The 25,808-nt window shown below is 41.0% G+C and overlaps 3 protein-coding genes and 1 long non-coding RNA gene across 6 annotated transcripts; 3 read left to right on the top strand and 1 right to left on the bottom strand.

The window, feature by feature from the left end:
- Positions 1-383: 383 nt before the first annotated feature.
- Positions 384-12,845, bottom strand: rlf (RLF zinc finger). The gene is made up of 8 exons (XM_020084995.2): positions 12,666-12,845; positions 9,917-10,071; positions 8,184-8,265; positions 7,335-7,470; positions 7,020-7,222; positions 6,225-6,361; positions 5,934-6,075; positions 384-5,460 (listed from the first exon to the last, which is right to left on the bottom strand). Exons 1-8 carry the CDS (start codon positions 12,843-12,845, stop codon positions 910-912), a joined length of 5,586 nt encoding a protein of 1,861 aa, XP_019940554.2. The 3' UTR covers positions 384-909.
- LOC138412187 (uncharacterized) lies at positions 9,651-10,095 on the top strand. Its single transcript, XR_011244670.1, has 2 exons — positions 9,651-9,792; positions 9,899-10,095. It is a non-coding gene; the product is annotated as an uncharacterized lncRNA (long non-coding RNA).
- znf593 (zinc finger protein 593) lies at positions 12,824-16,096 on the top strand. Its single transcript, XM_020084996.2, has 5 exons — positions 12,824-12,963; positions 14,263-14,345; positions 14,419-14,657; positions 15,485-15,547; positions 15,671-16,096. The coding sequence occupies exons 3-5, from the start codon at positions 14,458-14,460 to the stop codon at positions 15,795-15,797; spliced, it is 390 nt and encodes a 129-aa protein (XP_019940555.1). The 5' UTR covers positions 12,824-12,963; positions 14,263-14,345; positions 14,419-14,457; the 3' UTR covers positions 15,798-16,096.
- A 1,553-nt stretch (positions 16,097-17,649) lies between these two features.
- Positions 17,650-25,795, top strand: selenon (selenoprotein N). Of its 3 annotated transcripts, none has more exons than XM_020084980.2 (13): positions 17,650-17,777; positions 17,878-18,086; positions 19,691-19,808; positions 19,918-20,048; positions 20,811-21,023; positions 21,107-21,231; positions 21,446-21,583; positions 21,663-21,744; positions 21,990-22,178; positions 22,270-22,375; positions 23,032-23,144; positions 23,245-23,346; positions 23,788-25,795. In XM_020084980.2, exons 2-13 carry the CDS (start codon positions 17,898-17,900, stop codon positions 23,953-23,955), a joined length of 1,674 nt encoding a protein of 557 aa, XP_019940539.2. In that variant the 5' UTR covers positions 17,650-17,777; positions 17,878-17,897; the 3' UTR covers positions 23,956-25,795. The 3 variants fall into 3 exon arrangements, with proteins under 3 accessions (XP_019940539.2, XP_019940540.2, XP_069391452.1); XM_020084981.2 differs by having other exon boundaries at positions 17,655-17,773; XM_069535351.1 differs by having other exon boundaries at positions 17,674-18,086.
- The last annotated feature ends 13 nt before the right edge of the window (positions 25,796-25,808 follow it).

Below are 25,808 nucleotides of genomic sequence, written 5' to 3' on the forward strand. Positions count from 1 at the left end.
AATTACTAAATTTACAAGACTGTAAATTGAATTGCTTATATATATCTTTTAAAAGAGAACAAATTGTAACAATGAAATATGTTAAAATGAAAAAACAATCTACATACAGCTTATAAATATTGAAATAGTGTTAATCTTCCAAATGTTTCTGAAATAACTGATATGTTCATACCTAAAACCTTCAATACACATTTCAGCCAGCATAGTATGTTACACATATATTGCTGTATGTTCATTTTTATTGAGTCTTCTTTGCATTATGATCTGCCTCAATATTGTTTTTAGAATACACCCAGCACAGCAAACGTATCCAAAATGTCTACTGTGACTTTACAAACTTGGTTTAATAAAGGTTCATTTCCAGAAACCAAAAAGCTAATGGCTTAATTTCATATCCACATTTATTTTATTAGAAAGTGTTACATACATGTCTGCCAACATCTGTCCACTGCTTCCCAACACTGGTTTAATACAAACTGAGGTGAAAAATAACCAAACATATTCCTCAAGATCGTTGTAGTCGGGAAATGTTTTTTTCAGTCACATTTTCACATGAGTAAAAAGGCTTTGCATTACGCTACTGACCATTTCTAACAATCTGAAAATATGTACATTTATCTCAGAGAGCTATAGTATATACACTTGTAATGATGAGTTAACATATGTGTTATCTGAATGCCTTCCTAACATGTCTTCAAAAAAAAAAAAAAAAAATCTCAGGTTTGATGTGCACTGTTTAAGCTTGATTTATCTTATGCTAATTTCTACAATGCTTCAATTTGGCACCTTGAAAAACAAAGAGCAAAAAAACCCATAATACTATCATTGTGGGAAAAAAAATACTGTTAGACAGTTTGTTATAAGACAGAGTAATTTGCAATAGCCATGAGAAATAGGTGCTCAGTTCAACTAACTTCCAAGAAGCAGTTTGCTGTTGTTGGGGTCTGATGGGAAGAGGTCAGGCAGGGTGGTGGTGCACACAGGTCTCCCCAGGACCACCACAGGTCTGAGGTACTGAAGCTGCTTAATGGCCAGGTCCCCACACCCAGCCAGAGCTTTGTCCAGGATGGACTTCAAGTTTTGGACTGACGTGAAGTCCCCAGTCATGGCGTGGGGCTTCAGCAGAGGGGAATGTGTGCGTCTGCTGCGGGTGTGAGAGATTCCCAGCTGGTTGTTCTCTTTAACAGAGCAGCTGCGTCTGAAAGCGTCTCGCCGTTTCACTGCTCCTGGGTTTTTGTCTTTCGGGGAGGAGTCTTGTATGAACTTGAGGAATGAGGACTCAAAGCCAATAGGCTTATAAGCAGCAATGTCAAAAGGGCGTGGAGAAGGGCTACGAGGCTGAGGGTCTATCACGTTCGACGGCTGCTCAGACAGCTCATTTTTCCTTTTAAGTGGCTGGCGAACAGCAAAAGTGGCCGCTGTTGCTGAGCCGTTTACCATTTTACCGCCATCCTTGTTGCTCAATGCATCTTGGAAGCTCTCTTCAGTAGTGAAGCGCAAGGAGCATGGTGGTGAGAGGTCGACAGTGACGGGACGAAGCAGAGGTTTGATCTTATCCCAGCTTAATCTCTCATCCTGTTTCGGAATGATGTGTGCAGCTGCAGCCGAGTCTTCAGTGTGCCCCCCGGTGCTTGGTTCACCATACAGCACCTCATCTGCAACAACAAGGACGCCATTTCTCTCAACAGGTGGCAGCACCTCCTCCTCCTCCTCCTCCCCATCCTCTGGAATTCCCAGTGGATGGTGATTATCTTCATCCAGTGTTTCTTCCTTGATGGACAGCAGGCTCATGGTTGCAGCCTGCCCCCCTGTATTTTCTGCCTCTGCCTTACACTCAATCTTCACAGTTGGCCTGGCCGACTTCCTCTGAATCAGTGCCTCCAGCTTTTCAGCGTTAAAAACAAGCTTGTCTTGATTCTTAACAAGATGCTCTCGTCCCATGCGGTGAACCCGCAGGTAGTGGCGGTGCAAACTCTTGACGTACGTGACGACAGAATCGCAGTTCTGAACCATACAAGGGTACGCCTCACGCATGCAGCGGTCTTGGCACATCTGTAGCGCTTCTTCATAAGACCTATAGACCAGAGGTTTCGTCCCCTCTTTCTTTTTTTCTCCAGACGTTTTTCTCTCCTCAAGACTCTGCTCTGCCACTTCTTCTGACTTTGTGGTTACTTCAGATTCGGGACTGGAAGCCTGCGCCGTCGGTGAACCAGGAGCTTCTTTCTCAGAACTCTGTGGTGTGACGATGAGTTTCTTTTGGCATCCAGTAACAGACTTTTTGTGAGTGCTCTGAAGACGTACCACCAGTGAATCGTAGTACTCACAGTGACTATATAGTGTGTGTTTTTTCAGTGCTTCATTGTTGCAGAATACTTTTGTGCAGCCTTCGAACTTGCACTTTATCAGCTCAGGTGGCTGAGAGTGGCAGTCCCGAGTGTGACGCACCAGGCTGCTTTTCAGGTGGTACGAGGCTCTACAATTGGCAAAGTGACATTTGTATTGGGGCTGAGGCTCATCTGAGTTTGGAGGAGGCCTTTTCTTGGCCGGCTCTTTTTTGACTTCTGGACTGTGGTGCACGTCAAAGTCTTTTTCCAACAAGAGCTGAGAGCGATTGTAATGATGCACCAACTGTAGGTGGCGCACAAGGCCTCCCTGGGTGGAAAAAGCTGCATCACAGTTTTTTGCTACACAATGAAAGGGCTTACTGAATTTATCTAATATATAGCAGAGATTACTTTTAGATACCAAACGTCTTGTACTTCTGACCTGCTTTGTATTCTTCTCCTCAGTTTCTTCCTCTCGACTATCTGCTTCGTCCTCACCTTCCTCTTCAGATGGAGAATGATTGTCAATTTTTTTTCCATTTTCACTTGTCGCGGTTGAGTTTTTTTTCCCGGGTTGAAGCTGCAACTTCTCTTTCTTCTTCACTTTTAGACCTCGATTCGTCACCTGCTTTTCAGACACAGATCCACAGCTTACTTTGTCCACCTGTGCCGAACTTATCTTATGTATCTGAAGGTAGTGGGCCCGCAAAACACTTTTTTGTCTGTGACTCTTGGAACAAAGATGGCAGACGTAGGGCTTAAAACATGTGGTTTTCAAAGAAGTCAACGTTCTCGCCTGTTCAACGGTTCGACCGTGTTTGGTGTTATAGTGTCGCTGTAAGCTGTAACTCTGAGCAGTCCTGAAGTCGCAATATTCTATCTGACAGATATACGGCTTAGCATTAGCTAATGATTCAATACCACCTTCTTCATTGGCTATCGACGTTTGTTCAGTTTTGATTTTGACTTTTTCCTCAGGCAGGTGTGGAGGTCTCTTCTGGAGCAGTACAACAGGAGGCTTCGCCATGATCGCCTGATGAAGAGACATTTGTGATGTATTAGATTCTGGGTCGGTCTGAGTGGACTCACCTGACACACTTTGAGGGGATGAGGAATTCAGGTTCAATTTACTGAGGCCAATGAGAATCTCTTTTAAAGCATCATTATTTATTTGGAGGCTTGAAGAGTTTGTTTCATTGTTTTTGGGATGATTTCTTTCTTTTCCATCTTCCACAGGTTGAAACGGTGTTGATAGCTCATGATTCCCTTTCTCCTCATCGTCTGGCTCAGTTTCAGCCCTTGCCCCTTTGGACTTTGAGCCCTGCTCTTTTTCATGTTTGTATTCTTTGTTCTCCAGTTTAAGATGCTCTGGGTGGGCACATTTCAGATGTCTCTGAACGTCTCTAGCTCTGGAGAAAGTCATGCCGCACTTCTCAAAGCCGCAGGTGAACTTGCTTCCATCAAAACACACAGCCACCAAGGTCATTGTTGGTTTTGATTCTTTGTGGTCAGACTCTTGCAAAGGGGAGGCACAACTCACAGAGGGAGAGCTCAGGATATCTCCACTTACAATCTCTTCTGAATCAAGCAACTTATTAAGGCGGACTAGTGGTTCACTAACAGTCTTGAAAAGTTTCCGCTTTGCCTTCCTCTGAGCCTCGAAGTCGTCTTCAGAGAAGGTAATGTTGTGTGTGGATAAATGCTTTATAAATTCCTTTTTGGATAAATAATAATTACTACATTCAGCGCTGGAGCAGGTAAATGCTGCGTCTCTGAAATGCTGTGCTTCATGGTGATAGATTTGTCCCAAGTCAGAGCAAGTGACGTAACAACCTTTGAGCTCGCACTGGAAGTTGAGCTGAAATCCATGGGTCTGTTTGTGTGTGACAAGTTCGTTGGAAGTTCTGAACTGAGCACCACAGCCTATAACCACACACATGTAAGGCAACTCACCATAGTGAACCCTTCGATGTTTGCGGTGGTGGTAAGCAGAGACAAAATGGCGCCTACAGAAGACACACTTCTCCCGCTTGTCTTTCATCTGATGAAAATATTTCACGTTCTCGTCGCCTTTATGTTCTGACTTTAAGTGGACATATAAGTACTTGGAATGCTTAAATATTCGAGTACACCCAGTTCCTGGGCACGGATACTCATCCCGGTTCTGCAGTTTGAAGTGTTGGTCGATATAATCGAAGGTTACATGCTCGTCGTCGTCCACATACTTCTCTTTTACAGTCTTTGCTTGCTGCACAATGTGCTCCAGCACATCTGGATCGTGTGTGGATTTGTAATAGAGCATTAAAGAAGGGTCAATGGTGATCTCACCTGGTTCAATGTCATCATCCTCCTCCTCTACCGGTTTCTCCTTGTCCTCTTTCTTTACGTTGTTATTGTTAAGATGTGTTTCACTCAGAATGTGTTGTTTCATGTGAGGAACGAGTTCCTTTCTGCTCTCAAACCTTTCCAGGCACACAGGGCACGGGTGGCTGTTGTCCTCTGTGTGTCTAATGGAGTGGTGAACCAGTTGGGTTTCAGTGACCGACCTCTTACAAATCTTACAGCAGAACTTGCGTTTCTTTGCCTCCGATTCCCCTTGGGCTTCTAAGTTAGACACAGGCTTTGTATCCTGTCGCTCATGACCATCAAGACTTCCATTTGACCTCCACTGATGCTCAGTTTCTACTTTCACTGCGACTTCCTGTGGCTCCTGTTTAAACTGCTCATGTTTGTCCACCAACTCATCCTCTTCCCCTTCTGACTCTGGGATTATCCCGAGAAGTGAGACGCAGTGATACTTCAGAGTCTTCCAGTCCCAGAATTCAGGGTCGAAAGGCCAGTAAGCTTTCAGAGCTAGCAGCAACTCGCAGCGTAGGGAGTTGGGAATGACTTCATTTTCCTGGTCAAACTTTTGGTCTGGCCGTAAATGCAGCTCCTCAAGACAGCTGAATACCTCCTGACTGGGGCCAAGCAGGAACTCTGTGAGTTGGCAGGCACGCAACACCTCAAGGTCGTCTGGAAGAAGACAGGACATTGTTTTGCAAACAGATATCCTTGTATCTGAGTCTTTCTGCTTTGGAAGTTGCAGGGCTTTGACACAAAGTTCGACTGAAGCAGGTACCCCCACGTCCTCTGCCTGAAAATAGAGGGATATATCATTAGCATTGAGCAAATATCTATTTATATTTACAATTATTATTCCAAATAACTAATATATGGGTAAATCCCAGAATAAGTAACACTTGATAAAATCCTGTATATGCATTTCTGTCAGCCAGATCAATAAATCTGAATTGGGTCCCCAGTATTAGTTCAAAAACTAGCCAGCCCTCCTGCAGATGGAGGTGGTAATGGACTTGAAGCTGTCTGCTAACCATAACTTCAGCAATTTAGTTGTTAAGAGACAACAATTACAGTTTAGCAGATGTGAGCCAAAAACCATCGTCACACAAATGCATGAATGAATCTTATCTTAGTTGAACTCTTTTAGACAATTAATAAAAACACACAAACTTAACAGGCTTTTTTGTTCCTGTGGCTCCTTAGTACCTGGAACAACTGAACTATGAAAGGTTTCATGATATGAACAATTTGGCCGTTCACGCTCACCTCAGCCTGAATCACACGGACTAGGTAAAGCAAGTGGTGGACTGTTTTGGCAATGGCACCAAGCTGAAGGCATCGTTCCAGAAGAGACAGCAACGAGGGGTCAATCCTTTTCTGAAGTTTACTCCACAACTGAGTCAACTCCCTTTTTGAGAAAAAAAAGGGTCAATTATAATATTTATTAATCACCTGTGACATCTTGTCTGACTGCTGCCAATACTTTCAAAACATCAATAATTTAACCCTTACACATGTAATCCACCCAACCCTTGGCCCTTAGCAGGAACTACTCACCAGGAGCAGTAATGACTCTGCTGCTGAAGCTGCTGAGTCAGGAAAGTTGTGCACAAGATGAAGGCAGTATTCTCCTCCCCCTCTGTCTCCAAGTTGCATGTGATCTCCAGGACATCCTTGCAGTCAAGTCTAGAAATCTGTGAGGAGAGTAAACAATGTGAATCCAGGGCAATTGAAATTGGTTGAAACATGACTGACAATGATCTCAAAGGAAAATCAGGATCAAAGTTTTGTCATCAAAATGTATTTAAACCTCAGCAGCCAGCATTCATGACACATTATGTAACAGTAGTGAAGGAACTTTATCTCATGTCACACCAGACACCTGAGTCTCTCACAAAGAAACAGCAGACAAATCTGAAGTGAGGATCTTTTGATTTTGTGTGTCTTTGGAAGAGCTTTATGACCCTAAGAGTTTACTGTCTAGACCTACAGTCAGCAGCTCTGAAGGCCTGGGTATTCAAAACCCCAAATACAAGTTTTTCAACAGACAGCATACCAAGAACAGATGGGGGAATGAGGTTGAGCCAGAAGCAAACAATGAGGACACATGTCAGTGAGTATGCACAGCAATTCCTAATTTGTGTAGCTCTGTTCAAGAAGGAAAAAAACTATGCATACCATTGTCTGAGTCACACACTCTAAACTTTAAACTACTCCCTCAAACACTGGTGACTGTGGAAAATGAGTCCTTCCACATGTTGACAGGACTGTGCAACTGACACGAGGGGCACAAATACAAACACATCACTGAACAAAACAGCATCGTGCCAACAACTGAACATGTAGTAATACCTCCATGATGGCTTCTTCACTGGGCAGCAGGTGACAGAGCAGGGAGACGTATGTTTGGCGAAAAGTAGCCTGGTTGGAGATGAAGCTGCATTCGGTGCAGGCTTTAGCCAGAACCACAGCCTTGGCAACTTCACCCATCTTTTCCAGATGTTTCACTCGCATCTCCATGAAGCCCTCGCCCTCCAAGGTGATATATGCATCAACTAGAGACAGTATACAAACAAATCCTGTTGGAGCAGAGTACCACAACAAGTGTAATGTGCACTAAAATACACCTGTCTCTAAATAACTTAATAAAGTCACTGGACTCCCAACCTTCTTCTGGGTTGGTGAGCTGGCCGCTGAGAAGTGAGTTGAGAACGGGGTTGCTCCATGCTCCTCCCTCTCCTGTGATCTGGAGTAAAGCTTGGAGGTCTGTACTGCCGTACCGTAATAAGGTATCATGGGCATTCTGCAATAAAAACACAAAAAAGATTGAAATATAAAAATAAATACTTTTCAGACTCAGTTGTGGTGCCTCTACTGCCATGTGATAATGTCACATGATGGTGTATTTTACAAGAGACCAACTCAAAAAAGGTCATTAATTCACATACTACACTAATGAATTTAATTTTCCTTTTCCTGTGTGGAGATGGGAGAAAACAATTCAGTGTCATGTCTGGAGGAAATCAGACATGAGGCCGAACAGTTCAATCTTGATTTCATCAGATCAGACTAGAGGACCCTTTTTTCTCACAATCTGAGTCTTTCAGATATGTCTTGATTTTGAGTGTCTCTCACTGAGGAGAGACTTCAGTCTGGACACTACCATGAAAGTAAAGTGCTGCAGTGATGGTCGTAGTACTGAGAGTTTCTGCCATCTCCACACGCAATCTCACGATGTGTTTTGAGAATTTGGCTTACTAAGAATTACTAAAAATTCTATAGAGTTATAAAGTCTTTGTAGATTGATAAGTGAAATAGGTTCAACCTTGAGTCCAACTGAATATTTGTACGAAGTCTGAAGAAATTCATTCAAAGTGTTCTTGAGGTATTGCGTTCAAAAGAATTGGAACCCAGACTGTCAGTGTGCAGTTAGCATGATCACGTGATCTACGCAGCAGAGTTAATGTGTAACTTCCTGGAAGACGGCTTCTGCGTTCTGAAACAAGGTCGTCTTACCTGAACAGAGTGGTGAAACTGAACCCAGGCTTCGTATGGGATTTCATTCTCAGGCACTGACAGCAACAATTCAAAACAGCTCCTGAAAGAAACCAACACAACGCTGCTTCAGTAAACAATGATGATACTGGACAGGTCTATTTTTGAGTATAAACTGTTTCATCCATACTACGTATAAAAACTTTGAACAGATTGTGATACGACCCAAACTTCAAAACATGTCAGTAATTGTTAAGAAAAAAAAAAAGCTTACAGCAGCTCTGCATTAATGTTTTAGAAGAATCAGCTTTACACCTAGATACACTAAACATGTCAAAAATACTCATTTGAAAATAGATTGAGAAGTGGAGAAATGTTTTTTTTTTTTTAGAAAAGCTCTACCACATCTCACATTATTAAATTTAACTATTACAATCTAACTATGAATAGATCTCTTGTGTAAGATTTTCTATTAAGCTGAAAAGTCTGAAACGACCCCCATCTCTCGTAAAGGATCATTTGCAGATAGGAGGTGTCTCTATGGAGCGGTAGTGCATAAATTCAGCTATTAACTGAGAGAGACATGATGAGTCGAACTGACCTAATTTAAGTCACGTCAGTTAGAACAGTAAATGTCTTCAGACAGGCCGTCTTAAGCCTGAACTGTACCTGAAAGTGCATCAAGAATCTGCTTGAATCCAAAGTAACGACCACTCACTGGTAGACAGGGGCCGTGTCTTTATGCGGGTTCATACAGAGCAGAGTTTGACAACTTGAAATTGTTATCATTGATTCCATTCTTAAATAATTTGTTTGTATGGAAAGGTAATTTGTTCTAGGACTTGTATCTCATCCACATCATGTATAGAAAGAGCATGGACAGAAAAACACACTAAACACACATTGGAAGTTTTGGGTCAGGAAACAGCCACAGTTGTCTCTTTCATAGTTTCTTTGCTAAAAATAAAAGCTGGGACACAGACCGTTTTTTACTGAAGATTTTCTATTTTAGCAAGCAGAAGTTATTAAACAGGACTCTCTAATATTTATACACCATTTTATAGGTGGTTCACTTAGATAACGTATTATTATAATGGACTATTGTGCACAAGCATATTTCAAAAGGTGATAAATACACTAGAAGGGCTTTTGGAGGCTGCATTCCTCCGTCAAGGCTAACAGCCTATCTCGCCATGTTAAACGAAGTGATAACGTTTTTTTTTTCAAATCTGCATCAAAATGCAATGAGTTCCTCTTTCAGCAATCCTCCCCCCTCCACAAAATGGAGATTGTTTCTGCAGTTTTTTGCACAACAACCAAACAACTGCAGACACAGTCAATTTAAAAAAACTGGGTAACCTTCCAAGTGCCTGGCATATTTTAAATTCAGAAACAAATAAAGATCATAGAAACAATGTTTGTCTTTCAATATTTTATTGTGAAAGAGCCTCTGCTGAAAGGTCAGGGAATCAGAGACATCCCGCAATGGCTGACAAAGAGTTGCTGCATACATCGTTGTTAAGGTCACAATAACAGACGACGCTGACCTTTTCAACTGAAGTCCATAAAGTGACCAACACAAGTGTTGGGTGCAGATAAGATAAACAACAAGTGCATGAAGCAAACAAAAGTGAAAATAGTTTTTTTTGTTCTTCAACAGATGTAGATTCTCATGTTATTGTGTTTATGAATGGTGGGACTGTGTCTTATCTCTCACTCTCATGTTTATTTACCAGAAGATGTTCAGTACTCACAAGGCTAGTCTCTTCAAAACAAGGGCCACTTTGTCAGACTCTGCTGTGAGGTGGGATCGGGCTGCAGCAAAGCAGTTGATGGACAGACAGTAAACTTCCAGGAGAGGGAGACCATGCTCCATAGAGTTCCTGCTCCCAGCATAGTGAATTAGTGCCTATAGAAAAACATGCATACAAATGATAAAAACATTCACATTGAAGAAAAAAACAGATATGACTTTAAAAACTAAAACTGGTCAGAGAAGATCAGACGAGAGACAACATATGTGGGGAAGAACAGGGGGTTTCCACCTGGGGGACATAACAGTCTATACATGACTGATCCCAGTTGACACTGTCTGGTGTGAGGTACTCCTGATTGGGCCTGAGGGGACTTCATTGTACAGCATTTGACAACCTTTAATGGTGAGCCAGGGGCCACACTCCAGGAGGAACACAAAGCACAGAGTGGCACCTGTGAACACTCCTCTGTCTCCTATATAGGATCTCACGAAGGCAACCTAGCTCTTTTCTCTCATTTAAACCGAATTGAAAGACTATGACCTTTTTTTTCCTAATGCAAGAAATTAAAGAGAACAGTGTTTGATCTTCAAAATGTTATTCAATGTAATACTGTCTATTCCCTGCTACAGAGGAGTCAACATGTTAGTGTCACCTGCATGTTGCTGGAGGGCATACACATTTAATCACGGGTTAGTACTATCAACATCCCAGGAGTCCCATTTGTCAGACAGAAGGAACCTTGCTGTTTTGTGCTTGTGTCTACAGAGGAACTAAATTAATTCCCCTCAGCCCTAAAAATAAGGTACACTCTCAGAGGGAGCCAAGATTAAACTCTTAACCCTGGAGACTCCTATCAGTGCACTAATTACATCTGGACTACTTCGGATTGGAACAGAAAGTCCACATCACCACAAAATAGTCAAATTTTTTTTCATATCAACTTCCCAAAAACATTATTTACCCAGAGTAGAAATTAAAGGAAGTGTTTGTTTACATTCAGCAAGAGCAGTTGAATGCTCATCCGTGCAATAAAGTAGTTACTGGATTCTGTCATCGCTTGTATTCTCCAAAATGGCCGCATTAGATAAGGGACAAAATCACAAGTGCTCATTCCGTTTGAAACATTCACAAATGAAGTTGGTATCTTAGTTACTAAAGTTAGCGAGTTTTCAGTACAAAACTACCTCATGTTGGTAACCTTCCCACTGTAGACGTTTTCAGACATACAGTTCTGATTCTCTGGGTCAGACGTGCTCACTAAAACAGGAAAATATCCGAAACATTCAGACGAGGGGTGTCGTGTGGGTAGAGCGTGATGGCAGGACATCGTGTTGGCCCTCATCACCAAAAACTCAAATTAAAAGCTCTCATGTTTCCCAGTTGACAACTTTGTCAAAATGTTCTATGTGTATGACACCTGTTTGATCCTGAGATATTTGATTTATTTTAGTTTATTCCAGTTTTGCATCTGTGGCATGTTAACACACTCCCTCACTGTGAATTTCCAGATATTTTCCTGCTTCATTCTTACATGGGTTTACTTGGACATTTTACTCAAGGATGGCTGGAAAAGTTCCATAAAATATCTGGAGCAGCTGACTCTGACAATCCTATCCTTCTACCAAGTTTTGTGGCAATCAGTCAGGCAGTTTTTGCATAATCCAGCTCAGATGACTTCCTTGTCATAGGTAAAAATAAAGGAACAATCACAGAGATCAGTGTGTATATATGAGCATAGTTTAAACATTTTTTTTTTTTTTTTTAAATCCTGAATTTCTGCTTTGACAGCAAACAAACAAAATTGTAAATTAGGTTAATCTCATTAATGAATTACTCTCAGCTGTAATCCATTTAGGCTGGTAACCAAATCCCACAGAGCGATCCACTGTCAGTGATGTTACATGACTTCAGAGATAGAGAAATAAAAGTGAAAGGTGGAAATTCAAATGGACCTTTCCCCGTTTTGTTTCTCCAACTAAAACGGAGCATGTGTTTTTATATGGTATTCAAAAAATGCTAAAATAGAAAATGCATCTGCACTGAATAGAGATTAAATACAACATGGCAGATCAAAGCCACGACCAGAGCATTTGAACATGAGACAAACTTGGATGCACAACCTTTGACAGCTGTCATCGAGACTAAATAATAATAATTCTGATTGCAAAAACAAAATGCTACTGCTGCTTTAACTCGGTACATTTCCCCTTAGTGAATTCCATAGTGAGACTAAAGCAGAACTCTTCTTCTCGTCAGTGGATCCGAGGTGGTTGGAACATTTGGATAAACACACTGCGATGCCGCCCCACCCCACACACACGCATCTGTGCGTAATTTGCAAACTGTGGACATGTCATGTGCATGCAAACACCTGCGATACGTTTCCTGTTTCCTACTGTTACAAATAATCTCACGATAAACGAGCTGTGTGCATGAAAGTAAGGCGAGCATTCTGTGCAACTTGCAGCAGTGGACGGGGAACATGACAGCCAACCCGACGTGATTAGTCTAATGGTGGTGAATTCCATGTAATTGAGGTGAAATCGCGTGCATGCGGCAACAATGTGCGGACACAATCCACACCGCGCTGCTGCCCCGTGGTTAACCACCCACACCCCGGTCCTGGCCGGGCACGTAGCGGGCCAGCAGCCGTCGCAGATGAGCTCGCAGGCTGCGAGAAAAACAATCCCGGGGAGGAAGCTAACGCTGGGCTAACGCTAGCGGCGATGCTGCATGTACACATTACCTGGCAGAAGTTGTCGCAGTACTCCGTGGAGGACGCTGTGGATGTCTCTTGTTGCCTGAGGACGTCCTCGAAGGCCCTCAGTGTGGCCAGCAGGGTCTCCATTGCGACCAGGGTGTCCTCTGCCGTGTCCAGGGCCCGGTCGCTCCATTCCTGCTCTGGCTCGACGTTACTCGCCGCCATCTTCGCTCTCCGCCACGGCGCGTATGCAGTGCAGACTGATGCTGCCTTCAAGTGCCGTCGGAATATTTAACTGTGTCAGCTGAACTTCACCTGAGTGACCCGTCAACACAGAGGGAGAGTAGGTGACTGTAGTAATATTATATTATATTATATTATATTATATTATATTATATTATATCACACTATACTATACTACACTATATTATATTATATTATATTATATCACACTATACTATACTACACTATATTATATTATATTATATTATATTATATCACACTATACTATACTACACTATATTATATTATATTATATTATATTATATTATATTATATTATATCATACTATACTATACTACACTATATTATATCATATTATGTCATATTATACTACACTATATTATATCATATTATTGGTCTGAAATTGGTACGAAATACGACTCAATCATTCCATAATTATACAATAATTATATATCCTGCTATATACATGTATATGTTATGTACAAGCCAGCAAGAATGATAAAGTAGTATGCAATAATATAATATAAGTATAATAAAGTATAATAAATGATCATACTAAATTAGGTTGGTAACTATACAATAAATATACTGTACAACAAAACAGCGGTATATATACTTATATATGATTGAGTCAGCCCTCAAAAAGTTTCTGAATTATATATGATTATATTATCATTATACATCATATGATAAGTTAGTAATAGTAGTAGTAGATATAGTAATAATATAAGTTAGTAATACTATAAATAAGCACAGCAAATTAGTTTGGTTGCTATAAAACATATTTACCACATAATAAAGCAGCAGTATAAATTATTATAATATAATTATACATAATTAATTAAGCCTTCAGAATGCTACTTAATTAAATATATATTATAATTATATATCTTACTAGGTACATGTATATGTTTTGTACAAGCCAGCAAGTATAAAAAAGTTAGTAATTATATAAATAAGTACAATACATTATTTTTATACATAATTAAGCAATAATGTAAATGCGTTCAAGCAATTAGTTTGGTTACAATAAAATAAATCTACAACATAATGAAACAGCATAACATACTTATAGTATAATTGAATATAGTTAAGTCAGCCTTCAGAATGCTACTGAATTATATATAATTATATGATAATGATATATCCTGCTACGTACATGTATATGTATGTTGTACAAAAAGACAGATGATAGACAAAATGGGCATTCATACAGATTTTATTTACAAATTATTTTGACTAATATGTTTAATGCTTGACTTTTAATTGTTTCAAAATGTAGTTTTATTATTTTAACTTAACTAATGAATGATTCTTTCAAATTGTATGTAATTAAAAATATCTGAGTGAAGCTGATTTATGGGTTAATGTGTCTCTCTTTGTAAACACTGGTATTTAGCGCCCTCTACCGGTGAGCAGGTGTGTCTAACTCTCTGTGTGACCCGGAAGTACATTCATCTCTCTCGGCCACGCGTGTGGAAGGTAAAAACATCTTCCATGTTTGGTATAACTTCTCCTGAACAGAATCAGTAAAGCAAAACTCTGCCTCCTCCAGATCCTCCTCTGTAAACACCGCGTGATTGTAGCATCCAACATGGGCAAGTCCAAACAGACGGGAAACCACAAGAGCGACAAGAAGAAGAACATCGCAAAGACGTGGAAGACGAAGCGCAGGACCAAAGACCTGGACCAGATCCACTCGGACATGAAGCCGGAGACCGCAGCCCAGCTGCTGAAGCAGGAGGTGGACTTCGATGTGACAGGGTGTGCGCAACACTACTGTCTGCACTGCGCGTAAGTTCAGCCCATGTCCATACACACAGCAGAGGAATCAGTCGTGTTACAGCAGCGAAGTGGAGAGAACGACTGACAAGCATCAGTATAAAAGTACTGAACAACTTGATCACATAGAAAGATATAAGAAGATGGAATATAGGCAATATTCCTTTTGTTTTCTTTCTAAAAACAATGATGAAATTCTGTGTAAGCAACTGAAAGTTTTATGAGTTCTTACTTTGTGAATATTGCAGATTTAACCAAATAAATTACTTTAAAAGACACATACCTGTGCATCAGAAATGATCTTAATTCGATTTAATCACCTTTAAAGGTCCAGTGTGTAAGATTTAGATGAAAGGGATCTATTGGCAGAAATTTGATGTAGAATAATCCTCATGATGTTTCATCTAAATTGTATGAATTGTTGTTTTCTTTACCCCAGAAAAAGCCCTTTATATTTAAATGCTTAAATATTTACATTGATGGGGTCCTCTCTACGGAGGCAGCCATCTTTTTTTTTACAGTAGTCCAGACTGGACAAACTAAACACCTTTTGATTTTTTATGACATTTTAAGGTTTCCACAGTTTCTCTTTCATGTTTGGAAGGAGAGGGTGAGGTGAAGGGTGTTCAGCTGCAACATGACATTTCAACACTAGATATCACAAAATTCTACACACTGTACCTTTAAAACTTTTTAGGAACCATTTAAAGAATCTTGCGTTTCAGGTCCAGTGGACTAATCAATGAGTTGTTTCAGCTCTTCTGTCAACACTGGGGCTAAATTGTGTGTTCATGATGCTCAGTCCCACTTTAACACAGTTGCACTTTTATGTCTTGCAGGAGATATTTTGTGGATATGAGATCTTTGAAAGAGCACTTCAGAACTAAAGTGCACAAAAGAAGGTAAGACAGCAGTGTCTCTTATGTGCATGTTATTAAAACCAAGATCATTTCCTGTTCTAATCGGGTTCGGTCCCACATCATACAGGACAATAATGGCTTCAATGGTTTCTCCTCTTCATCCAGGTTGAAGCAGCTCAGAGAGGAGCCCTACACCCAGGCTGAGGCGGATAGAGCGGCAGGTATGGGGTCATATATCCCTCCAAAAACAGTGGAAGTGAAGACACAGCCGGTGGAGGAGGACATGAACTGAGAACCGCCCACATTAAACCCATGGACTGATGAACTCAGCAACAGTAGCATTGACAGAATGAATGATGCTCCTGTTTGTTCCTGCTGTCACAAATTCCAGATGCATTGTGAAATGCTTTTTGTCTGTGACGACTCGTACTTGTTTTTCAGTCAGCTGTGATACAAGTGGCTGTTAAATGTCTGCGTATCTCCGGAATCAGGGAGGCCTCACCCGGCACTGGGTACTTAAATGCAACATGCACCTATGTAAATACAGACTGGGCCTATCTGTGGGAAATGATAATAAACCATACAACAGAGTGCATTCACTCAATTTTCATTTATACAGTGGAGTTGGAGCAATGATTCTCAAACTGATGTAGCTCAGAGATATAAAAGACATTTCCATCACAAAGAATTATGTGCATTTATTTATTTAACACTTTACAACACATGTCCTTAGAAAAACTGAACTGTCATTTGTTATGTTTCACCCCTGTCAGTTGGTTTGTTTGTTGGTTTGTTTGTTTGTTTGTAAGAAAGATTAAGCAAAAACTAATAGACATATTACGACAAAACTCAATCCATTACATTTTTATGCAGATTCAGATCAGGGTTTGAATCCAAGATTTTTCTTTCACCTTTAACATTGTTACATTTAAAATATTCAGGGAATAATTAACGGATCGTGACTTTAAAAATCAGGCAAGTTGAGGGGACTGAGATTTATGAGTGTGTGTACTTTGTGCAGATGCAAATAATCTAGATCTGGTGAATTTAAATGTGGTTTTATCAGGGGACTGTGTGGCCTTAGTGTTGGTATGCAGTCTACGGAGGACCATTCTAGTTTTCACTATCATTCATTTGAATTGAAGGTGTGTCTGTGTGTCAGATATCTGCCACAAGGACATGTTTTACTTAAACGGGCCTTGAACAATCAGGCATGTTAAACAACTGAAAAAGACTGATTATTGTGTTTAGGAAATATATGCAACTCATGTCCGCCCTTCTGTCGAAACCTAAAGTGAGGCATCAAACAGATTTAGTTTCATTTAAAGAGAGAAACTATATTTTAGTAATAGAGAGCGAGTAAAGTAAAATATTGTCCCTTTGAATCATTTCACATTGCACATTTTTATAAGACTTCTACTTATTTATGTGGCAGGAAAACCTCAAACGTGTTAGAAATATTTTCAACATGTGATTTCAATGGATGACTCTGGAAACATTTCAGAGACCGTTGTCAGCCTTACACGTCTTCATCTCACAGTCGGTGAAATCAGACTTGCAAAGATACAGATTGATGATTTACAGATATGTGAATTTTAATGAAACATATCAAACTATGCTGTGATTTTAACATTAGGACAGTTTTAACATTGGGGACATGCTACAATCCAGCAGAGTCTGTCTTGACTTCCTGTGGTAGGACCACAGAGCTACAGACACCACAGACCCTCTGGCAGAGAAACGTGTAATTGAGGCTTGTTACATTCACATTCCTGTGACGAACAATGAGACACTGCCCCTTTAAATGACCACTCCTGTCAAGCTTTACAGAATGTCAACCAGAGACATCCGGTCATCCCTTTCAAAAATAAATCCCAAGACGAAAGATGAAAACAACTATGCGCACAGGGGAAACCAAAGAGGAAGCAGTTTCCATTTCCTCTGTTTATCCGGAAAGATTACAGATAATAATGATTTAATCACTGTAAGATAAAAAACAACACATGAAATAGCGACAAACTGTTTAGAAGATATTATTAGTGTACACTTCCTGTTAGCATTTAACTTGGAGCGCTGATTGATGATACAGTGGTTTTATTTTGAGCTAGCTAAAGGCTGATATCCGGTTTTCACGTGGCTATCACTTGCTAACCTGACGCATTTTCTGCACATCCATATGTCTGTGGCTGGATGTGGGAGCGAGACGCCTGCTGAGCTTGTAACGGCCGGAAAAGGACGCGCGGTCGCCGGCTACAGGACCCAAGAGCTGTCGGTAGATTTCCACACACTTTTTTTTTTTAAGGAGAAAGTTTTAGACTGAGGCGTTACCGTCGCTTTACAGCCCGACGACCATGCCCTCCTCCTCTAAATAGCCTCGGTGCGGGGTGGAAGGATGGCGGCGGACGTGGATAACAGAACCCCCGAGGATGAGGGAGACGGTCCGCCGCAGAACAGGCGCCGGAGTGCGGGCTCAGGATCGTGGGTGCCCCGGGTGATGTGGACGCTGCTGGTGGTCGGTGCTGTTCCTCTGCTCGCTTTGGGGATCAAGTGCTATCAGGACGCTCAGCTCGTCAGACGTCATGTGAGAGATCATCTGAAACACTTCTTCTACACGTCTCATAACATCTGGGCTTTCATTGTTTCACCTTGTAAGAGACATCAACACGTATGAAGGCACGTTAAGTCAGAAAATATCTGCTAGTCTACTGTCAGATATGTGCCAGAGTACTATCAATTATAGGGTTTTGACTATGTGGCCATAATTATATCAAGATTTTTCCATATCCATAATTATCGCGATAAATGTCACATTATTATTTATTTTAAGTTTGTAGACTGATTTCTGCTCCTGACTGAAAGTTGTGCTTTTTTAAACTCTTTAAAACTCTTTCAAACATTTTACAAATCTGAGGAAGATCAGTTCCATGTTATACCTTCATTATTTATATATATTGAGCCATCCTAAGGGTTAGGGTATTGCAACTGATGGTTTATTGATATAATTTTTCATCTGTCCAAATCAATCCCTACTTGTATTACTATAAAGTTTGCATTTGCCTTAATGTAATATTTATTTGTTACATTTCACTTAAGCTTGCCTTCAGATTTATTATTTGCCAGACACCAGTTGCCTTAAAACAGCCCATGTGCAGACTTTCCACCTCATAGTGTTTTATGAGAGGGCTGTGGCTCTGTGTCCCAGCTGTTAAAACTCTGTAAACCCACGCTTGTTTGCCTACAGAGGGTCTCCAAATTGTTCCTTCCCCCTCTCTCTCCCTCCATTGTGCATACGCTTGTAGGCACGCATCTGTCCGTCAGAGAGAGGGAGGTCTGACTCTAAAACACATGCCAGGAATCTGTGGCCTCTGGGCTGATCTCTATCCGGACAGGACTGCTGAGGTCGAACGGACGCTCAGACTAAACACTACAAGTCCTGCAATGTGCTTAAAGTAGATAATCCTACCTGGACTTAAAAGTGGCGCGCACATCTGCAGCAGGGTCTTTTGCTCCTGTTCTGTTCTGTATTTTGTGTGTTTGCATCTCTTGGGTTTTGAGAGGATTACAAGAAACATCTGTTCAAACAACGACATAGTGTAGTATTTACCTTCTCATCATCAACAGCACTATGACACTGGCACTGAGTATAACACCTTGGAATAGAAGAGGAATCAGATCTTCTGAAAAAAGGACTAAAGTATTGAACCACCTACATAAATTGAAAAAGTCTCACAGAGGCAGTGTCTGAAACTCTGCAGGGCCAGATGGATTGGCCAGACCTTCCACTCAACTTATAGCTCAAAAAGATTTAGTGTTTCCATTCTGATTAGCAAAAAAAAAATTCTCATAAATCAGGGGCGGATGCAGAGGCGAAGCAAGCTGAAATCTGACTGGCCCCTGAAGTGCTCCTGTCCTGTCAGTAGTGTTGAAACTAAAGATTTGACTAAAAACAGCATGACTAAGCCAGTATCTACGACTCCCACTTTCTTTCAATTAGCCAACTTTTCTGACTTTTTGCAGCTGTGTTTTATGTCATCCATCTCTTGTCAGTTTGTCTTCATCCCTGAATCTTTCTGTTTTATGTGATACGATTGCTCGCTGGCCCAATTTCGGTGCTGCATTGAAAATCTCTGAAGCGTGTGCAACGACAATAATGATCTGTCCAATGCTTTTGTGTCTCTCTGATAGGAGGAGAGTGTTCGAGTTCTAGGTGCCGAGGGGCTGTTTCTCTTCGCTTCGCTGGACACCGACCACGACCTCTATCTCAGCCCTGAGGAGTTTAAACCTATTGCTGAGAAACTCACAGGTACATCATATTATCTCCCATCTCACATTCTCCTTACTCACTAACAAAACCTCAGTATCACTGATCATGTACCTTTTATCTACAAATCTATTCCTACTCTCAAACACAGGGATCACAGCCCCTGTGGATTTTGAGGAGGAAGTGATCCATGATCCCAGCGGAGAGACTTTGACGTTGGAGGCCAAAATGCAGCCTCTGCTGCTCGACTCTATGACGAAAAGCAAAGATGGTTTTCTCGGGGTGAGATTACCAAGTTCTCAAGGCTTTTTTCACACAGGAGCTTTATTTTTTTCTTCCTCTCTTCTACTTTACAGACTATATATAGAACTGCTTTGATGAAAGTCACGGATTAGCCTCACAAATAAAATCACAGAAGAAGCTGCACCAAGTTTGGTAATACAGAAACATATTCAGTGATTTCGAAGAGGTTGCTCGGACGTCAGTAAAGAGGCACCACCCCAAGATAGTTGAGATTATTAGAAGAAATTCAGTTATTTTTCATAAATATTGCAGTAAATTTCCATTTTAAATTCAGCTCTCTGTGAACACAGTTCATTCAAAATTTGCAAACCACCAAGAAATGAATCAATAATGAAATAGCAGTGATTTGAAAAGCACAGATCTGTGTCTGAATAAATTATGGCATGATAAATTGTTTCTTCTTATCTCTTTAAATTCGGTACAAAGGTTCACTTGGACTCAAAGATAAACGGATTAGAATTTGGTGGACAAAACTCAACGGTCACTCCGACCTCACAAAACCCCCTTTTGCCTTGTGAACATGTTATCTTAAGAATAACTTGAGACAGTCCTTCCAGATTTGGCACAAATGTTCACTTAGACTCACTGATTAACTGATTTGATTTGGTTATACGAGTCATCATAAATCATAAATCTGTAAAAAAATGTATGTAGCCTGAAACTGCACAGGTTGTTGGACGCATACGATCTGGTTTAAGAATTAAATTTTAATACCTGGTTTTCTGCCACCGTCTCTTTCAGGTTTCTCACAGCTCTCTGAGTGGGCTGCGCTCTTGGAAAAGCCCAGCGGTGCCTTCTTCTTCTTACTCCGCCAGCCAGTTCCGGGTCTTCCTGCCCCCAAAGAACAAGGCTGAAGTGGGAGACACGTGGTGGGTGATGCCCAGTGAGCTCAACATCTTTACTGGATACCTGCCCAACAATCGCTACCACCCTCCCATACCAAAAGGGAAAGAGGTATCCCAATAAACACTCCTATCTAGTAATGTTGAGGTCGTACCCTGTGTTGTATATTGACAGCTGCTCTTCTCCTGCCGCAGGTTCTCATCCACTCCCTGCTGAGTATGTTCCACCCTCGGCCCTTCATTAAATCACGTTTCGCTCCTCAGGGCGCAGTCGCCTGCATCCGTGCCAGCAACGACTATTACTATGACATTGTCATCAGGTGAGGAGCGACTCCAGTAGTGCTTTTTATATGCTTATCAACTTAGAAATTATACTTTACATTAGTGCTCACTTATGTACAGTAAATCACAGATTATTAGATTAATGTCTGGAAGGCAGCCATTGGTTGTTCTTTAAAATCAGCATTCAGAGACTGAGCCTCTCAGTAAATGAAAATATGAGAATATTCACCAGAGACCTGTTTTCTTCTGCAGGATTCATGCAGAGTTCCAGCTCAACGATGTTCCTGACTTTCCCTTCTGGTTCACCCCGGGCCAGTTCACTGGTAACATCATCCTCTCTAAAGACGCATCTCATGTCCGACACTTCCACCTCTACGTCCCTAACGACAGGTAAGACCTCTGGACTCAGTGTCCCAGTGCTGTTGTAAGCTCCTGTAGAGCCTGTGTGAAGTGTCCTGTTGTGTCTCAGGTCTCTGAATGTGGACATGGAGTGGCTGTATGGGGCCAGTGAGAGCAGCAACATGGAGGTGGACATTGGATACCTGCCACAGGTACAGCTGCAGTGATGCACTTAGGCCACTATGACTTTATGCAGATCATATTCCACCTTATACTATGCAGCCACATGATGGAGTGCCCTTGGCAGTAGTGAAGTGCGGGGTATACGCAGGTATATGGTGTATATCCACTTGTTACCACACGCCTGTTGTGCACATCATTCATTTATAAATATAAATAGTCACCTTCAAAGACTATTAATGCTCTCAATGAATACAGTTGTGTCATGTGTTTACAGTTAGAGCTGCAGTCCACAGGCCCCTCCACTCCCTCCATCATCATGGACGAGGAGGGCAACGTCATAGACAGACGGGATGACGCCTCGGAGCCCATCCAGTTTGTCTTTGAGGACATCCTCTGGACATCAGAGATCAGTCAGCAAGAAGCCACTCGGCGTCTGGAGGTCACTCTCTACCCCTTTAAAAGGGTAAGTGTCCACATCACACATTTCCCCTCTTTGTTTGACATGAAGTGTGTGTAGCACTCACTCAGTTGTTTCTCATTATTCTCTTTTCCAGGTGTCCTACCTGCCTTTTTCCGAGGCCTTCGAGCGAGCCCAAGCAGAGAGGAAGCTGGTGCATTCCATTCTGCTTTGGGGAGCTTTAGACGACCAGTCCTGCTGAGGTCAGATCATTCACAAGTAGTTGATTTCACAGCATTTTACAAAGTTAGTGATCCTAGAGGAGTAAGATTTGAGGTACAAGGCTATAAATGGAAGAAAAAGGCAAAAGAATAACGAGATAAAATCAGATTCACCACCAAAGTTCAGTTTCTCATGCAGAGTGTTGCACAGTCTGGAAGCCTGATAGAGTTACTTAAAAAATGTAGTCATTAAAAGCATCAGAAAATAAGCTCTATAAAAACAACTTAACTTAAATATTGGATATTTCTGCAAGAAAGATTTAATTTTGCTTCAAAAGAGAAGGAACAGTCAATGAAAATATGTTTCAGGACACTTTTAAAACAAGATATGTAACCTTCTTTTAAAAGATAATCTTCCTCTTACAAAGTTAAAGTTGAATTCATAAGAAACAACACACTGTTTTATACATTCAGGTGTTTTACTTTTTGATCTTAATATGATGTGGTATGTTACGTGAGCAAATATTGCTGCATAGCTCACATAACTGAGCTGCTTCACTGGCTTCACGATTCATCTCCTAATCTGAATTTCAGCAAAAGTCAAGTAGTCTCACTTTAAAAGCAAAGCCAAGAAGTCATTGAAATAAAGAATTTTTAATTGAACATCTCTCTCTCTCTCTCCTCTCCTACGTATTTAGGTTCGGGGCGAACTCTCCGGGAGACAGTCCTGGAAAGTTCGCCCGTCCTGGCCCTGCTCAACCAGAGCTTCGTCAGCAGCTGGTCTCTGGTCAAAGAGCTGGAGAACATGCAGGTGAGCAAGAGAACAACGCCCTGAGAAGAGACTTACCTTTATTAAGTGCAGCGGTTTCATGCTGCTACTGTTGCTGCAGTGACGTTTCCTCTTTTATCAGGCTGATGAGCAGAACACTGTGCTGGGTGAAAAGGCTCGATTACATCTGGAGAAGTACAACTTCCCTGTGGAGATGATGGTGGCGCTGCCCAATGGAACCATTGTAAGCGTTTTTGTAATATCATGTATCCTGTTAATTTCAAGAAATATAAATATTAAATGTTGGGTTTGCATTAGTTGGAAGATAACACTCCATGGATAATGAAGAGTTAGGTTGATATCAATGAAGTAACAGTGGAGTACATGCATGCATCGTTTCCTATGAACGCCAAGTGTATAGATCTGAAGTTATAAACTGGTGCAGGAATAGTTTATCTTATCTCTAACAAAAACTATTCTATAGATATAAAATCAGATTCTGTAAATACATTAATGGCTGTTTGAGATGCATCACAAGTTTAAAATTGCCTACTAACTTTGGCTTACACCCACTGTAACTGTGGACGTCTCTATATATTTATTTGTTCATAATAATAAGCCAAACAACTAATGTTGTGAAATAAGTTTCATGAAAGCTTTCACCATGTTCTGTGTCTGGCTTTAGGTCCACCACATCAACGCCAACTTCTTCCTGGACCAGACGGCCATGAAGCCAGAGGAGGAAGGAGCAACATTCAGCTTCTCTTCGGGGTTCGAGGACCCGTCCACATCCACTTATATCAGCTTCCTGAAAGAGGGGCTGGAGAAAGCCAAGGAGTACCTGGCACAGTAATGTGTGTGACAGAGGCTGAGAATTTAAACGGGAGGATATGATAAACATTCCTCTGGGAAAACCCTCAGTCGTGTAGAGAAGAGAGAAGCCGTCTCCTCAGTGTTGGCAGCTGAGAAACGTTTTATGCCTTCAATCCTGTTTGTTACCATTTATTTGAATGTCTCTCCTGGTTAAAAATGGTTTTATATACAGTATTTACATTGAGAGAAAAAGTACATATACTGCTACTGTGTATACTGTTAATGTAATACATTTTAATGAAAGATAAAGGCCTGGCACTGAGCAGTAACAACCAAACACATTTAGATCTGCTCTCTCTGCTTGAAGCAGCTGATGAATGTGGATACAAAATGTAGGCAGAGGCCTGCCAAGTCATTCTTCAGTGCAAGTGCTTATGTCATCTTAAAGACAAATCATAAGTGCATCAACGTATTTTTTGATCATTCTTCTTTATATCCCGGTGCTGCATGTGCAATATTTAACGACTGAATGAGTTTTTCCTGCTGATGATTCTACCCACAGATGGCACCGGTGCCGCCTCCAGTTGTGTCTCAGCAGTTTGTGAAGACTTTGCCTGAAAGCTCTCTCTGGGCCGGGTGACGCCTGATGTTGTTGCTGAGGCTGCTGGAGGAAACAACCGTCGCTGTCTCTGGGGACAAACACAGCTGGAAAAATTAAACAGGGTAGCGCCACGTGATTTATTGATGATGATTATGATTGTTGTTTTCTTTGAGTTTGAAACCAAATGTTGAGATATTTGGCAGGTTTTCTGTTCAGAGGAAGATGTAACCACACCAAAGAACTTTTTTGCTTGGGCATTTGTCCACTTACTTCATATTTATGTAACTCAGTGGAACCAAATGGTCATTTGTTTTGCAGAATTGTTTGATCCCTTAACTGAAAGTTCTGTCGTTACTCTCAATGACACTCCAGTCAAACTACTATGTTTGCTTGTGTCTTTTGTCAAAGAGGAAACACTTAATATTTTAAGGGGAAACACAAATTACTGCCCTGTGGTTTAATAATCCACCAATAAGTGAAATTCAGTCAACATAATTTTTTTCTGGACTCATTGTGACCTTTCACCACAGAAATCAAATCTGTTAATCTTTCAGTCCAAGTGACAACTGGTCAAAATATGAAGTAATTCCCTAAAGGCAGATATCATTATCAAGTGGCCAAACATTTTTTGTGATTCCACTGTGACCATTCAAATCTGTTAATTAGTGAGTCTAAGTGAACATTTGTGCTAAACTTGAAAGGATTCTTTCAAGGCATTCTTAAGATTACACGTTCACAAGTGTATGGTGAGGTCTCCTTTGACATTAGACGAAGCCCAAGTGAATGTTTGTGCCAAATCCTAAAAGATTCCCTCGAGATGTCCCTGATTTATCATGTGTCTTGTGAGGTCACAGTCACCTTAACCTTTGGCCACCAAATTCTTATCAGTTCATCCTTGTTTCCAAGTGAAAGTTCTTGATGTGTTCTTGAGATATGGTGTTCACAAGAATGGGACAGATGGGCAGACAACCTGAAAACAGAATGCCTCCTAGCACTGGCTGTTGCAGCTACAGAGGCCTAAAAAAACATGGCAACATGGACACAAAATGAGCTGTTTATCACAGCATGTCTAATTTTGTGTGAAACAGGAGAACCCAGTAATTTAAAAAAACTCATCTGATTAGTACCAGTGGATTTTGATAATGAGAATAACGTTGTAAGAGTAAAATACAGACCTACAAGGTCCTGTCAGCGTGAAATATCTGACTGTTTGAAACCTGTTATTCTACCAGTGGCATTTTTTCACAAGGTGAAATAAAAGTGTTTTTTACACATTGAATTGTGTTCTCTCT

The sequence above is a fragment of the Paralichthys olivaceus genome, chromosome 12 (genome assembly GCF_024713975.1).
Source record: "Paralichthys olivaceus isolate ysfri-2021 chromosome 12, ASM2471397v2, whole genome shotgun sequence".
NCBI classification, from domain to species: domain Eukaryota; kingdom Metazoa; phylum Chordata; class Actinopteri; order Pleuronectiformes; family Paralichthyidae; genus Paralichthys; species Paralichthys olivaceus.